General features: G+C 24.9%; 1 protein-coding gene across 8 annotated transcripts in view; it reads right to left on the bottom strand.

Annotated features, from left to right (window-relative positions):
- Positions 1-16748, bottom strand: part of LOC129611234 (nematocyst expressed protein 4) — a 100967-nt gene that overhangs the window by 2866 nt on the left and 81353 nt on the right. Inside the window, exon 1 of one of the 8 annotated variants that reach the window (XM_055524257.1) lies at positions 10444-10861. The exons of 5 other annotated variants lie outside the window; for them this stretch is intronic. In XM_055524257.1, coding sequence (XP_055380232.1) covers positions 10444-10846 — 403 coding nt within the window. In that variant the 5' untranslated portion in view covers positions 10847-10861. Of the gene's footprint in view, positions 1-165; positions 278-7449; positions 7736-10443; positions 10862-16748 lie in introns of those variants that run through there. 2 more of the 8 variants (XM_055524263.1, XM_055524265.1) reach the window with 2 other exon arrangements.

The following is a 16748-nucleotide window of genomic DNA, read 5'->3' as shown; positions in this document are numbered from 1 at the left end:
ATTTTTAAAATTATTTTTAATAATATTCTGTATTCTATACTAAAAATCAATAAAATTCCTAATTTCGATAATTTTTTAATGATAAGATAAAATTACACACACTTTCACATATAATTCATTATCTAATTTTCAAACAGAAATATTAATTAAATGGCGATAATTTACCATGAAACAGTGGTCTTCTTTGAGTATTTCCCATTATTTTAATATATTTATATTGAGAGAGTTTATTTTTTTATTTAAATTAAATAATTTAATATAACAATAATTGAGTATTTAGTAATAAATTATGTTCAAAGGTAAACTAAAACTAAAAATAAATAATAATAAAAATAAACGATTAAGTTTAAAAAGATTTTTTTTTAATACTTTCACTTCAAGATTCGAACGATCAATGGGGGGAAAATTGTGTGATTCACGTTTTTTATTAAAAAAAAAATTTTTATTTAATTATAGCTTTTGTTGATAAGATATTCAGAAATATTAAAGTATGTAAATTTCTAAATCAGAGTGTGTGATTTGCAAAAAGATACACACATACATACCTAATAAATAATATTTGTTATTAAGTATAAACAAAAAATTAGTCATAGTATCGGATTTTTTTCAAGATATTTCTAATTTTTAGTTCTTTGATATTTTTGAAATTCAAATTCAAATAATTTTTTTTAAATTAATATATAACAAAAATTATGTTTTTTATTTTTCAAAAGTGATATACACACCCCCAAGAATTGGAGGTCATGATGTCCGAAATCTTTGCGGTTATTTGCAAATTTTAAGAAACTTATTAAGGTTTTATACAAAATATTGAATGCAAACATTCAAGATGTTTTGTATTAAATACTGTTAAAAAAACGAAATATTACAATAAAAATTGTATTATACATATATTTTGAGTTTCACCGGAACTACTTTCTGGAATTATGTACTTAAAGAATGGAGGTGAAAAGAGTTCTAGAATTGCAATGTATTCGAAATATGGTAGGAGAAAGGGATCGATTCAAGAATGTAAACATTATACCATTTAATACCATATCACTCAAATTTTGAATTTAGGGATTATTTTTAACTTGCACTATTTAACTTGGAAATATTTTGCCACAATATAAGTAAGGATATTTATTAGTAAAATTATAAACTACGAAAATATAATTAAATTTTATTACTGAGTCTAAAATAATATTTTGTTATCGATATTGTATTGTAATTTAAAAATAGGGACGATATTACATTAGTCACAATATGATTAGAATATTACACTTTAACGTACGCCCTAGTCATTTAATAGATCAGTTAATTGTTAATCTGGTTCAACTAAATTTATTTATTTTCAATTTCAACCGGCTTCTTTTCATAAAAAGAAGTAAAAACAAAACACAAATAATTTTGAATTCTTTAAGAATACTGTGAAAGTTAAAAATTTTTATTCTTTTGAATAAAATTATTAGCTACGCAATATTTAAACAGGTGTAATAAGAAATATAACTAAATATTAGTAATTATTATATACATGTATATTAAATTGTATACATGTAGTTATATATACTTATGTATATGTATACATTTTACTCATATTTTAGCAATGAAATTGTGTTAAAATAAAATCTTATAACTTCTTATAATTAAAGATATTATATAAAATTTAATACACATTGGACATGAGATAAATACAAATTTACATGAACTTATACGTAATATGACAAAGAATAATATAAACATATGTGAGTATGTGAAATGACAGCCAACCTGCCTTCTACTTAGAATAAAAATTATATTTTTAATTTATATATGTACGTATGTGAACAAAATTAATTTCATTTTATTGAATTAGCGTTATAATCAAAAATTATTAAAATATTATTCATACTATTATTGTGGTCTCAGATACAAATTAGATGATTTAGATTAGATTACTACTGTTATTAAATTGATGATTTGGGGTTTTTTTTTTTTTGTATTTTCAATAAACTTAAAAATGATTAATTAACAATTGAAGGGGTAAGTGGACAAATGGGTTAATTTACATTTGCATTGTGACACATTTTTTCATTAACAAATTGTAAAACTATATTAATTTTTTTATTAGTTGTCTCCTATGTGCACTGTCAATCTCGTCTTCTATTAAGTTTCTAGCTATAAGAGTAATCACAATTGAAAATATATGAATTTAATGATGTTCTATCCGAAAAGCTCGATTTTCGTCAAAATGTTAGTTAACCCATTTGCCCATTTACCTTTTCAATTGCTTTAATTAGAATATTTGAAATAATACATAGATACTGATAAAATATAACAGTAAAATTTAAGAGTTTATCGTAATCTAATTACATTTAATTTTTACGTTAAAATTAATATTGTGTTTAAAATAATATTGCTTATTGAACAATTTTATAATATTAGTCTTTCATATTAAATTAATTTTAAATTCAATAACAAATATTTGTAAAGTAGGGCAGTCAAAATTATGTCCTAATATGTACAATTTTAACTATTTTATTTTAATGTTATTTATTTTTTAATATTATGTTATGCATGTAATATAATATTTTCTCTATGTATACCAATAATATAATAATTAAGCATTAAAATAATATAGGGCCTCTTCATTGTACTGAATGTTACGCAAATACATAATATAAATATTAAGGAATTTTAAGTTCTTTTAATTTAAAAATTTTAAGTTAATAAGGATTATTTCGGTGATTAGATAGAGTACCGTATGGCTCTAGTATATATTATTTCTGTATTTTTCAATAACAATCTGACCATTGGTGCAGTGGTTATGGCACCGGGACTTTAAACGAAGTGTCTCGGTATCAAACCCCGGTCAGGTCACTATAAAAATTATATTCAATATTATATAACTTAATATGCAATACTAATAAATATTATACAAGTAATTTTCAAATATTTATAATATTCGATACTAAAGACTAAGAAAAAAAAAACAGTAAAATATTAATAAACTGAAATATAAAATATAAATAAAAACTACGGTAGGCTAGTCACCTACCTAGCTAACTCTCTATGACTATAGAAACTAGGGCATGATAGATATCATGGCACTAGCCCTATACTCCTCCTAGGAGTGAAGAAGGAACAAAAAAAAAAAAAAATTTTTTTTCAATAACGCATATAACTCGCATACACAAACATAATATGTAAATCACACAAACAAAATCCAGTATGAATCTCCTAGTCAGACTAGTTTACATATGATTACAAAATTAATGTAGCAATACAAATGTGTGCAAATCCACATATATCGTATTTATTTTTACGTCACTTATTATCGAATTTGACGTGTTTTGATGAATAAATTATGTACGTCATTTTATTCACTATATCTTATTCAGTATATAGACAATAATAAATATTATTAAAGGAGCGTGTATGAAAAAACCAAAATCTTTTAGACTATAAGTTTAAGGTGATTACTTAAAAACGGAGTTCTGTTTTATGTAATTGCATTGATTTGGTATACTTGAATCAAAAACAACACCATGTCTTTAAATTTTATTAAATTAATTAAAAGTTGAAGTTTTTGATCTACATTTTTTTTTAAATATATTTAAAGATCAAAACAAAACTATGTGTATAACAAAAATATTTTTATTAATTCTTACATACCATATATATCTCTATGTATTTGTTGTGCAGAATATTTATTAGATTTTTTTCTACAAATACATATTAGCCAACATAATATAAAAAATATAACAATACCTAATACACAGAAACTAATATATAATGATTTTGTATGGGCTGTTTTTGGTGTATTATTTTGAAGGTTATAAATGTAAATTTGATTTGAATTATTTAAATTTGAAATTTCATCTATGAAATGTGGTAGGAACATCTTTTGATTAATATTATAATCGTACATCATATTTTGTTCTATTTGATTTTTAAATGTTATACTATCATTATTATTTGATAATTTTTTATTATCAGAATATAAATTGTAATCATCTAAATTATTTAATGAATATGACATTCTTCAATTTTAAATAAATTTTAATATTTTTATGTAATTTTTCATTAATTAAAGAAAATTTTTCTAATTTTTATCAAATTTAAATTATGTAGAATTCACTTGTAATGTACGTATGTATGTATATGTAATTATAATTTTAATTTTACATTAAAATTTTGTAAAATTTTTTTAAGGTAGGTTTTACATTTAGTTAATATACTAGTATACGTCTCTACAATCTTGTATACGTCTAATGGAGTCACAGTTATTTAGTATACTAAATAATACAAAATGAAGTTTTATTAGTCGTATTGTAGAAATTTTAAGGTTGTTGATGTGAAGAAAAGCTTTAATTTTATTATATAAGCATGTGTTTTAATTTTTTTTATTTTTATTTTTTTTTTAAATAAAATTAAATTCGTTTTGAACTTTAAAACAATTTTTTAAATAGATTTTCAATTTTATATACATAGAAGCTTTTAGATATAGGGTTCATACATACATACATACATATACATATATGTACGTATACATAAATTTTACAAATTGAAATGTTTGTAATTATTCATTTGATATGTAAGGTGGAAGATAAATATTGATGTACATTATATTAAATGAAAATTACGATCAGCATCAGGTTATATACATACATATATATATATACATACGTACATATCATCTATAAGCAAATTTAATTGAGATTTATATACGCAACATATTTGAGATTGAAACGTAATTAGAATGGCAATATACATGTAATATGTACTTATATATGTATACAGACTCTGCGTTATTAAATGTAACTATATAATATGTATATTGATTTCGAATATACAAACACACTAAAAATTTAATTTGTATTTTATAAACAATTAAAATTGTGTGACTATTACAATCATTGAAATCTGTTCAAGCAATTCTTTGATTAATCAAAAATCTTATAAATTCTAATTTACTTGTATTAAAATCTATAGTTGCCCTTTGCACACACACCTTATGTTTAAAAAAATTATCATTGTTTTAAGTACGTACTAATCATATTTTTTGTATGTTAAGTAAACATTGCCAAACAATTTGATTATAGTCTTCTTAAAATTACAGGCTGTTAACTAAAAAATGATACAAGAGCTTTTGTTCTTATAGAGCATAATATATTTAGAGAATAATATTGGATATTTAAACATTAAAGTGAGAAAAATTCAGCATATGTATATAAGTATTTAGACATATACATATGTTTATATAGCTTTAAAATACCAAATATTTACAATTTTATTATAGTTTTAGCATTCTTAAAAGACTTCATCTTTTAAAATGTTAACAAATTTTAGATATTGAGCTGTAGCTATGGCGTAGACCGTAAACTTCTGAATGATCACAACTTCCTTTCGTAGAGATGATGAATTAGCATTTTTCGAAATTTTAACATCTGTATTTTATTTCAATTATCAATTAATGTTTATTTATATATTACAGTTGAGTAAACAACTTTCATACAAAAGTATATTATTTAAAAGCAGAATTTTGCAGTTTTTTCTTAGTTTTTGAATATTTTCGAAATATGGAAAAAAAAATTCTTTTAGCAAATATGAATTCATTCCCATTCATGATATTTGTGTTGGATGAACTCAAATACAAACAAAAAAATTCAAAACTTGAATATGGAAAACAACATCCCTCCTGTTACGTAAGATTATTTCTTTCGTATAGACTTGTAGCAGTTATTTTTACTACAAAAGTAATTTACGATTTATTCCATTACGAATACTCGGAGCAGAATTTTAGTAATTCGGAATTGAGAATATGAAATTCTAATTTTCCGAATTTCAGAACTATGGATGAAATTCATGATAGGGCTGTTTATTTTTATTCAGAAAGGAAAATGTAACTTTTTCTAATAGAAAACTTTAAGTTTCTGATATTTCCAATTAAATTATAAATTGTTATTTTATAAACAGGTTTCATGATTTAACGATGATTAAGAAGAAAAACCAAATTAGAATGGTTAATTAATTTGAATATGTTGTTTTCCTGGCTTAAATATATGCACATATAATGTAAGCAAAATTGCAAAGCAAAAAAATTACACGTGATTGCAATGTTAATAGAAGTGTTTAGTGTTTCCTTTTTAGAAAATTTTGCTGATATTTCTGAAACAATGTCAAAATAAATGAAAATATATGCAAGAGTAGTGAGTAATTGAATTATGCACTATAGGGTGCACATTTTTCATACATACATGATATAACAATATTTATTTCAAGTTTGCACAAATGATTCGATGTCAGAGACTAATTTGCACTGTTACGTGCAGACCCTTAACCGTTAGGGTGCCGATAGTCGATTTTCGTCGAATCGAATGTTCCCGAAAAGTGCCGATCGTCGATTGCGCAGGCGTCACTTCCCACACACGCTCCCGCGTACAGTGCGCATTTACCGGCCGTGTTTTTTCTTCACACTGTAAACCTAACTCGTGTTATTCTTTGAAGTAGATATTTTTTTGCAAATAATATTTTATTTTATTGATATTCAACGATTCTTATACTTAAAATGTTGCGGTCAAATACTTCACGAAGTTTCTAGTCCGAAACTTGTGATAGTTCGAGTGATGATTACACTGACCAAAGTAATGATGTGTCGCTGTGTGGTCTGTAGTCACAAGGATGGTGCGGGACTACGTCGATCAACATGGATCTGCATTCGGTGTAAGAAAGGGGTGCACACCGAATGTTCTGGAAAACACAATTGTTAATTTTTTTTATTTCATGTTTTCTTTTTCTTTTTTTTCTAAATAAAATATTGTGTTCATTATACTGTTTACTTTATTTCAATAACTTCTATAATTCTTCAAAAAAACACAGAAAAAATCAAGAAAATCGGTTAATTATCGATGAAAATTTAGAAGTTTTTAGAAAATGATTTTTTTTTAAAAAAATCATTTTTTACACGGCATTTTGAGGTAAAGATATGCAAATTTTTGGCACTCAAACGGTTATAAAAGTACATGTTGGCAAACAAAAACTTTTAGAAAATTTTCACTATTTGTGTTGGTATGCAGTTCACTTAAGGGTTTAAACATTAACAACCTAAAAGTATGTATAATAATTGTGCGTGGTTATTAAGTACACAAATTGCAACAGACTTTATAAAGGAATAGTTAAAAGTTTAGTAAATTCGCATTTAGGATTTAAATCTCCATTTTCTTTATTTAAGTTTATGGTCCTAAATTCTGTATTTATGATTCTAATCTTCTGTATAGGAAACATAACATGATTTCCATATATGAAACAACATTCCTTTTTTGAGCTAATCCAAAATAATTCGGAGTAGTGATAGACTCTTGAAAGGATCTACGGCACCATTATATCAATAAATTACAAATTATGATTTAAATTGAAAATTTAAAAAATCTAAAATTATTACTATCACTTATGAACATTTAGAAAAAAAAATCTTAAAAATTAACATACCACTATTGTCTGGGTATTCTTCATTTTCACTTAATGCAATACGATTTTCTTCAGATTCACAACACCATTTTGTACATAAACGTGTACATAATCGTCTCATATAAGTAATTATTACTATTCTTAAAATAAAAAGGCAAATACAGCCAATAACAAGAAATACTAGATTAACAGCACCAATACTTTTAGAATTCCCATGACTTTTCGAATTATTTTCAAAACTATTGTCTATGACATCAAATTCGTCATAAGGATTTAAAGTTTTTGTACTCATTATGAGATTACTATATTATAGAGAAAACCGTAATATTTGTATGTTTTCTATATACATATGCGTTAAAAAATATTAAAGAATAAAATACAGGTGCGAAAATTTTAATTAATTTTTTTTTTTATTTTTTTTATAAATCTTGTAATTTTAATTTTAATAGTTAATTAATTAACAGCTATTTTCAATGTTTAAACACTAAACCTAAGTTCAAGACTAAAAACTTTTTCAATCAAATTTTAAAATAGAAATTTGAAAATAAATAAAGCTTTTTTTTTCGCGAAAGATGAAATTTACAAAAAAACAAGTTTTAGAATCTACGTAAATAACATTTTATAAAAACACAAACATTTTAAAAATGGTGGTTTGTAAATTCTTTAGTTTAAAATCCTAAGCTTTTTTCATTCAATTTTACAAAACTATTACACAAAAATATGGAAAAACCTTATTAGTAATATTGTTTTTCGATAGAATTTCGTAAAATTTCACAATAAAAGCTCTTATAAAAATCTGGTTTTAAAAATATTAAAAAAGTTTATTGATGGAATTTGTTTTTAAAATTAATTTGAAGTGAAAAGGGTAAATGCTATATAATTATTTTTGTGATTGATTTATAATAATTTGCAATTAATGCAGGGGGGTGTTGATTGTATAATAAAAAAGGACAGAATATTGTTTTAATTCTTCGAAAATTTTTAAATGAGCTTGAAAGTGAATTTGAAGCAATCACATAAAGCCCACACTATACAGACTCATGTACAAAATATTTCGTTTTTAATTAGAGTCTGGTCGCAAGAGTATTGTCATAGAAATATAATATTAACCTCTTGAGGCGAAATATAACATTAATCTCTTTGGTTCGAAGAATTTGACATATCTTAAAAGTTGATGAATTCATATCATCTTCATGTATAAATTTTTTAATCATCACAATTAATTTAATCGAAATTGGTGATACGAGGGTCACTATTTATATTTCGGCAATACTAGTGCTGCCAGGTGCAATCTGACACTTCCATTGGAAAGTTTGACATTTTTTAGGAAAACTTCACTCAGAACGTTTTGTCATTCGAGCGCGAATTGTTTTGTTTACAGTGACTTGAAAAATTCATCTCGGTCAAAAAATGGAATTGTCCCGTGAAAATTTTAGTGCGATGATTTTTTACGATTTTCGGCGCGGATTATCGAGACAAGAGTGTCTCGATCAACTTGTTTCGACTTTTGGTGATGAAGCACCATCAAAAACCACTGTAAATCGCTGGTACCAAGAGTTTGGTTTCGGACGCCGTTCGCTCCAGGATGAATTTCGTGAAGGTCGGCCAATTTCGGTCGTTTTGCCGGAAACCATCGATGCTGTGCGCGAAATGATAATGATGGACCGGCATGTGACATACTGTGAGATTGAGGCATCCTTGGGCATTAGTTCCGCCAGCGTACATAAGATATTGCATGAACATCTTGCCGTGAAAAAGGTGTGTTGTCGATGGATCCCAAAAAATTTGACGATTGCACAAAAGAAGGCTCGTGTCGATTGGAGCAAAGAAATGTTGAAAAAATTCAATCGCGGTGCGTCAAAAGACGTTTATAAGATAGTCAGAGGTGATGAATCATGGATCTATGCATATGAGCCCGAAACGAAACAGCAATCGACCGTATGGGTGTTCCAAGACGAGCCAAATCCAACAAAAGTTGTTCGTGGAAGAAGCACATCGAAGCAAATGATCGCGTTTTTTTTTGGTATAACCGGTCATGTGGCCACAGTACCTTTAGTGGAACGTAGGTCGGTCAATTCTGAATGGTACACCACCATCTGTTTGCCGAAAGTTTTCGAAGAAATAAGAAAAACAAACAAGCGCCGGCGAATCATTCTTCATCATGACAATGCAAGCTCTCACAAATCAGCTGAAACAATGGACTATTTGAGCACTCAAAATGTCGAATTGATGGGTCATCCGCCGTACAGTCCTGATTTAGCACCCAATGACTTCTTCTTATTCCCTCACATCAAAAAAAAAATGCGTGGACAACGATTTTCAACACCTGAAGAAGCAGTCGATGCGTTCAAAAACCATGTTTTGGAGGTGTCTCAATCGGAGTGGAAAAAGTGCTACGAAAATTGGTTTCAGCGCATGCAAAAGTGTATTGATCTTCATGGGGAATATTTTGAAAAACAATAAAACCATTTCCAATGATAAATGTTTGTTTTTTATTGCTAGACCCGAAATATAAATAGTAACCCTCGTATATGTAAGTATGAGTGCAAAAACAGGTTTGTTCGTCGTCTCACTAAAAATGATTTAATATGTACATATATTCAAAACTCTACACGTGTAGTTCTATGCCATCACAATTCTTTTCTTATTACATGCAATATATTCCGTTAAAAAACTATGTGATAAAACTAATGTGATAAACTTACAATTTTAGATCTCTAACAATGACAAAAACCTTAAATAATAACAATTTTGCAATAGTTTTACCCTTAGAGAATTGTGATGAAACTTTCCTATTCTTACAATTGATTATGATGTTTTATTATTTAAAATCAAATTTAGCAAATACTACATACTTATAATTTTTGAAATCAATTTAAAACAATTAGTTGGTTTTTTGTTCATTAAAGTTGTTCAACTGGTTGAATATATCTAGTTGAATTTTATTCTCACTTGTTTTTTTATTTCATTTCACTTAATCTACTATGACATAAGAAAAAATTTATTGGAACGTACCATCATCTGAAGGCGGTTTCCCTTCTTCATATAGTTGAATTTGACTTTGAGAATTTTTTCTCGATTTTCGAACACATTGACAACATAAAATATATATAATTATTTTTAGTACTATAAAAAGACCATAAACAGGAATTGGAATTCTTATAGTACGTGTAGTATTATGTTCTTTTGGAAAAAAATCATAATTACTAAAATTAAATTTTGGTAAATCATCGGTAAAATTGTATTCAAAATGAAATGTTTTAAGATCGTTAAGTAACATTGAATAATTCACTGTACTACCATTTTCATAATGTGTTGAATTAAATAAATTTTCATAATAATATTTTTTTAAATTTGATAAAGAATCAGCAGCATAAGCAGTGTAATTAAAATTTTCAATAGTTGAATTGAATGCCATAATTTTAAATTAGAAAATTTCGTTTCTGTTTTGAATACGGTATGAAAAAAAATAATATTTTTTTTATTTTTTTAAATATTTAGCAAAAATCACTTTTTAAACTTATAAAAATCTTAACAACCATTAACATCAAGATTAAATTTCAAACTGAAGATTTTATAATTAAATATTCTTTTAAGAGGAACTCAGAAATAAACAAGCTTTTAATTTTTGAATAAGCCTTTATCATTTTTTTTTTGATTTAAGAAAGAAACTAAAACAAGTTTTTGAAACTATAATATTGCGCATAAAATGGCAATATTGGCATTTTACCGCGTTCTTTGAAAGAGAGAGCATATTGTGAACGTAATGAACTTGGTAAAGTAAAAGCTTGGTTTTTTAATTTTGCATCACAAATAATAAAAATAAGGAAAAAAATGATTGTGCGTGTGCAGTTGTTTAATTTTTATAGAATGCTTAAAAATTTCACCATTACGCTCCTGAGTTTTATGATCAGGTCTATAAGTGCTTTATGATCATTTTCATATTGATAAATTTTATTCAATTTGAATTTACAGAAATGAAATTCAATGATTTGAACCATTGCAAATTATTTAAAGTAGTGAAAATCTTTTTTTTTTATTTAAAAATTTTATGTTTAATAAATTTTGCTTTATTGTTATAAATAGTAATTTTTTTTTTAATATGTTATTATATCTTCCCTTATATGTTACATCTTCTTCAACAAGTTGAATTTGATCTATAGATTTTGTTCTACATTTTCTAAAATATCGATAGCAAAATAATATTATTTTTAATACTACAATAAGGCATTATACATAAATAGGAGTTATTCGAAAAACACGTGGTTGATGTTCTTTTGGAGAGTAACATCAACATCATTACTCAAAACGGGTTTGAAAAATAATTGAATCACTATTAGTATAAAGTAAATTTGAATTCGAATTGATTGCCATAATTTCAATTTAAAACTAAAATCTAAAAGAGTTTTAAATAACATAAGAGATTTTTTAGAATTTATTTTTTTTAAATTAATTTTTTAAATTCTGGATTAATTTAAATAATATCCAGCAAAATGAAGTTTGACACTAGAGATTTTTCAAAAGAAATTTTAGAAATTGCATTAAATTATGAAATAAAACAAAAGCTCTTATGCTTCTCTTTACTCAAAAATTTACTCTTAACTGTGTTTTATTCAAAAGAGAAATGATCGAAAACATGTTTGTAGAATCACATACTACAAACATAAATATAAACATTGTTTAAATGATTTTATACATTTAAAATACATTTAAAAGTGCAGTGTCACTCATGATCAGCTGACGTCACGTTTAAGAATTTAAACTTTGTAATTTCATAACTATTTTGAATTTGTTTTTTAATATCGAAATTTTTTAAAGTTTTTCTAGAGATACTATTAAATGAAAATTTAATAGTATCTCCACAAAAACTTTTAATTAAGTTTGCACTTTGCAAATAAAAACTATTATTAAATCTTATCTATCTCTAAATAGATCTATAAATAGAAAATTTATGTTGCTAATATAAAAGAATAACCACGAATGTAATGTAACACAAAACAGTATATGTTATTACCCTTTCATCTATAATTCTACCTTAGTTATTGTATTGTACTTAGTTATAACAATCCTAGGACTGTAAATGTGTGGTACGTTGCAGTAGGATTCTTAAATGTTTCAAATTTTTATGTTTTAATATTTCTGTACTACTAATTTGAAAATTAGTTTATCTCGCATAATCTCGTAATGAAAATGCAGTTTTTTATTATTGAGATAGATAATAGCCAACATTTACTCCATTTTTAATTGTTAAACTAAGAAAAAATTGCCATTTTAATTTTTAATTTTCGATATTTATTTTATGCAACAATGATTATGGGCTTTATTTTATATGGCACTGATTTTGTTTTAATATGTGATAATTCTTTCTAGTTTAATATTTTTATGTTTTACTTTACATACTACCATCAATAGATAAAATATGTTGTTCTGGTTGATTTTTCCATCGTTGTCTATAATATTTATGACACCAAAATATTATTAATATATTAATAATAATAAAAGAAATATATAAAAACGGAATTAATCCAAGTCCTTCATGGTCGTTAATGCTACGAGTCTTAACATTATGATAAATCATATTGATTAATTTAAAATTTAATTGATTTTCGAATTTTGAATTAAAAGTTTTTATGTTGTAATATTGTTTTTGTTATACGATTCCTTTCTCCTTTAATTTTCAATTTTTCTTTTTTATAATAAATTTCCTTAACTTAAAATTATCTGATAACCGACGGCTTCAATTTTACATTGCTAACTAAAATTAAATGAAAAACTAAAAATCATATTCCCGTATATTGTACTTTATGCAGAACGTAGTATTATCCAGACTATTTTTTATCTTGCCATAAAAATTGTTTAGCTTTTGTTTACTTTAATGAATTGCTCCACCAAATTTTAATTAAATTACTAACAATATAGACAAAATACATATGTATAACATTAAAATGGCGAAAATATTTCGCAGAAGTGAGAAATATTAATGAGTACAAAAAAAAATATTAAAAATTTTTATTTTCTCCATTATGAGTCTTCAGTTTAAAAATAAAGTTTTATTTACAATAAAAAAAAACTGTTTGGCACGTTTACTAAATCTGTAAGAATAAAATTTTTCTCGATCAAATACCAAAATTGAATTTTGAATAATTTAGTAGTAGCGAATTAAAAAAATATTAAAAAAATTTAAGTATGATGCAGTAATAATAACACTAAAAAACGGAAGACTGTTACATTTGTTTTAAGTTACCCTTAAAAGAATATCGAGCTGACAAATGACCAATATAACAAATCATGTGGGTAAAAGTAGAATATTAAAAATGTGATGAGCAATAACCCAATTTCTATTTATCCATACTGTTTTAGCTTTACCTCTTATAATCTAAAAATTTGAATTGAAAAAATAAGTAATTACCACAATAATAATTAAATAGCGTAGCCAGTTCTTTTATTTTTCCTATCTGCATAACATAGTTGATACTCGTATTGAGTTTAGTTTAGAAACGGTGATTTGAGCTCAATATTTTACTGCAAAATATTTATTTTTTAACTCTATATACTAAAATATTAATCTTATACTACTTTAACGAAACAACTAAAACTGAATTAGTAATATATGTAAGTATTATGTTAATAAATTTATATATATAAACATACCATCATCTGATGATTGTTCTAAGTCAAACTGATCAATTTGTATGGGTGCATAAACCGTTTGTTGCTGTAAACTCTCTTTTCTCGATGATTTAAACGCGCAGTGACAAATTATTATTATTAATAATTTAATAATGATAACAATAATTAACCATTGATATGGAAAATCATTCACTCTACTTGAATATTGAATTTCATAATCATCACTGTTATACATTAAAAATGAATTATGAAATGTTATCTGCTATAAATTTAAATTATTATTTATTATATTTTAATTTTAATTGAAAATTAAATAAGAGCAAAATTAAATTTTTAACAATTCAAAATTTTACAAAGATTTTTAGAATTCTCCTATCTTAGACTTTATGGAGAGAAACAGATTATAAATGTTGGTGTTATTAAATTTTACTGCCCGATAATGATGAAGATACGTAAAATACTGAAATTCGAAATTTTTTAAGAAATATTTATTATTAGAATTTTGAATATATGTAGGTACTTATCGGGGCTTTTTACTCTTTTTTTTTCGAGTTGTGTAAATAGGAGTGTGCGCATTACACAATTTCAATTTCCTACGAAATGTAGCAATTAGAATATTCAGGGATCTCATAATATATGACGTACAGTTGGTATTGCGTTTTGTTTAGAACGATGATTTGAACCCAATCGGAGTTTATTATTTTTCCTGACATTTAATTCTATTCTTTAGTGATATAATTCTAACGTATGTACTAAAATTTTATACTATTCTTACGAAGCAATATAAATTAAATTAGTAATATTACAGATTGTATATGTGGATTATGTTCATAAATTTGATTTTTATATTTCTCATACATATATATATATATAGACATACTATCATCTGATGATTGCTCTGAGTCAAACTGAATAATTTGTATGGGTACATAAATCGTTTGTTGCTGTAAACTCTCTTCTTCCGATGATTTACGTGCGCAGTGACATATTATCATTAAAATCTTAAAAATGATAACAATAATTAACCATTGATATGGAAAATCATTCCCGTTACTTGTATAATAATTATTAGTATCGTGCATTTGAATTTCATAATCATAATTTAAATCACTATCATTATTGTAATACATTAAAAATGAATTATGGAATGTTTTTTGTTATAAATTTACTAGTGTAATGTTATTGTATTTGAATGTTTATTCAAATAATTATTTATTAAATTTTAATTTTTTAAATTAAAGAAGGATAAAATTAATATTTAACAATTCAAAATTTTATAAAGATTTCATGTTTCGTGATTTTTAGAGAGAAATAAATGATAATGTTGGCGTTATTTGTATATTTAAAAATAGATTTTACTTCCCGATAATGATGAAGATATGTTAAATACTGATATTCGCAATTTTCTGAACAATTTGAATTTTGAATACAGGTATTTATCGGGGTTCTGATTTTTTTTCAATTGTATAAATAGGAGTGTGCGCATTATAGATTTTTAATTTTCTACGAAATAAAGATCACTGATTATTCTACAATTAGATCTCATAATATACATATACTTGTATAACTTAAAATAATAACAACTCTTTGTGCACCGAATTATAAATTTTCTTTGCTAATTGCTACTAAATTTTTAGGTTATTTTGTTAAACATTAGAAAAACAGAGACAATGTCATTTTCCATATGTCATTATCGGCTTTATAATTAATAATTGAATTGGGTTGTCATTTGCTGTTTAACTTCTCTTTTTCGACGAATACAGTTAAGCAGTATTTGAAGTCACTGTAATTATACTTAGACATAGAATACATACTTGTAATTGCTAAGTTGTAGGTACATGTATAAAATGGCAGAAAATACGAGGCTTACATAATTTTCAATTTTTTATTTATTTCATAAATTAATTATAGTATATCAGCTTTCACTTTTTTTAGCACATACATAATAATTTAGTTATATACAAAATTCAAATTTTTCACTTCTAAAATAAATTTTTTACAAAAATTTTGACACAAACAACACTACAAACCCGCTATTTGTAGAATATTGAGAGTACATATATTTTTTTATGGTAAGCTCTAGTGAGTACATGAATTTTTTTTTTCTGGTTCCATTTTATAAACCACTAGTAAACAAAGGGATAAACGACTGTAAAAGAATGTTTTCTGAGAACAAAAATTAATTGTAATTAAATGCGGATGATTTACGATAAAATATATTTGTGTTTATATCTGTATTTATTTTAATAAAAAAGAGATACTGATTCCAAGTAATTAACTGATTCCAAAAAAGTTTTAAAAGACTTTATTAATACTCGTATCTTCTAATTTTGATAGAACAAAAATTTTAGAATTTATTGTTCATTATATACAAAGGTTTTAATTTGATGCTAAAATAAAAATTTTAAAAATTTCAATTTTGATTTGATCGAGTTTTCGTTAATTTAATTTTAATTAGACGAAAATTTAAAACCTCATAATCTCCCTACAAAACGTCCGAATACAAATGAATAAAATATACATATATGCTAACTCTCTGTATAATTCAATTCTAGTTAATTCTAGAATTTAAAGAATCTCTTATTCACTCTTAGTAGAAAACGCTTAAATGAAACACAGTTAATTGCAAAAGTTCGCCTACACATAGGCAATATTTTAATTTCCGTGCGAACAAATAAGAATTTTAGAAC

This window comes from Condylostylus longicornis, unplaced genomic scaffold, assembly GCF_029603195.1.
Source record: "Condylostylus longicornis isolate FDR11 unplaced genomic scaffold, ASM2960319v2 ptg000048l, whole genome shotgun sequence".
NCBI lineage: Eukaryota > Metazoa > Arthropoda > Insecta > Diptera > Dolichopodidae > Condylostylus > Condylostylus longicornis.
The sequence above is the reverse complement of the archived record's forward strand: the minus strand, read 5'-3'. Positions and strand labels throughout refer to the sequence as shown.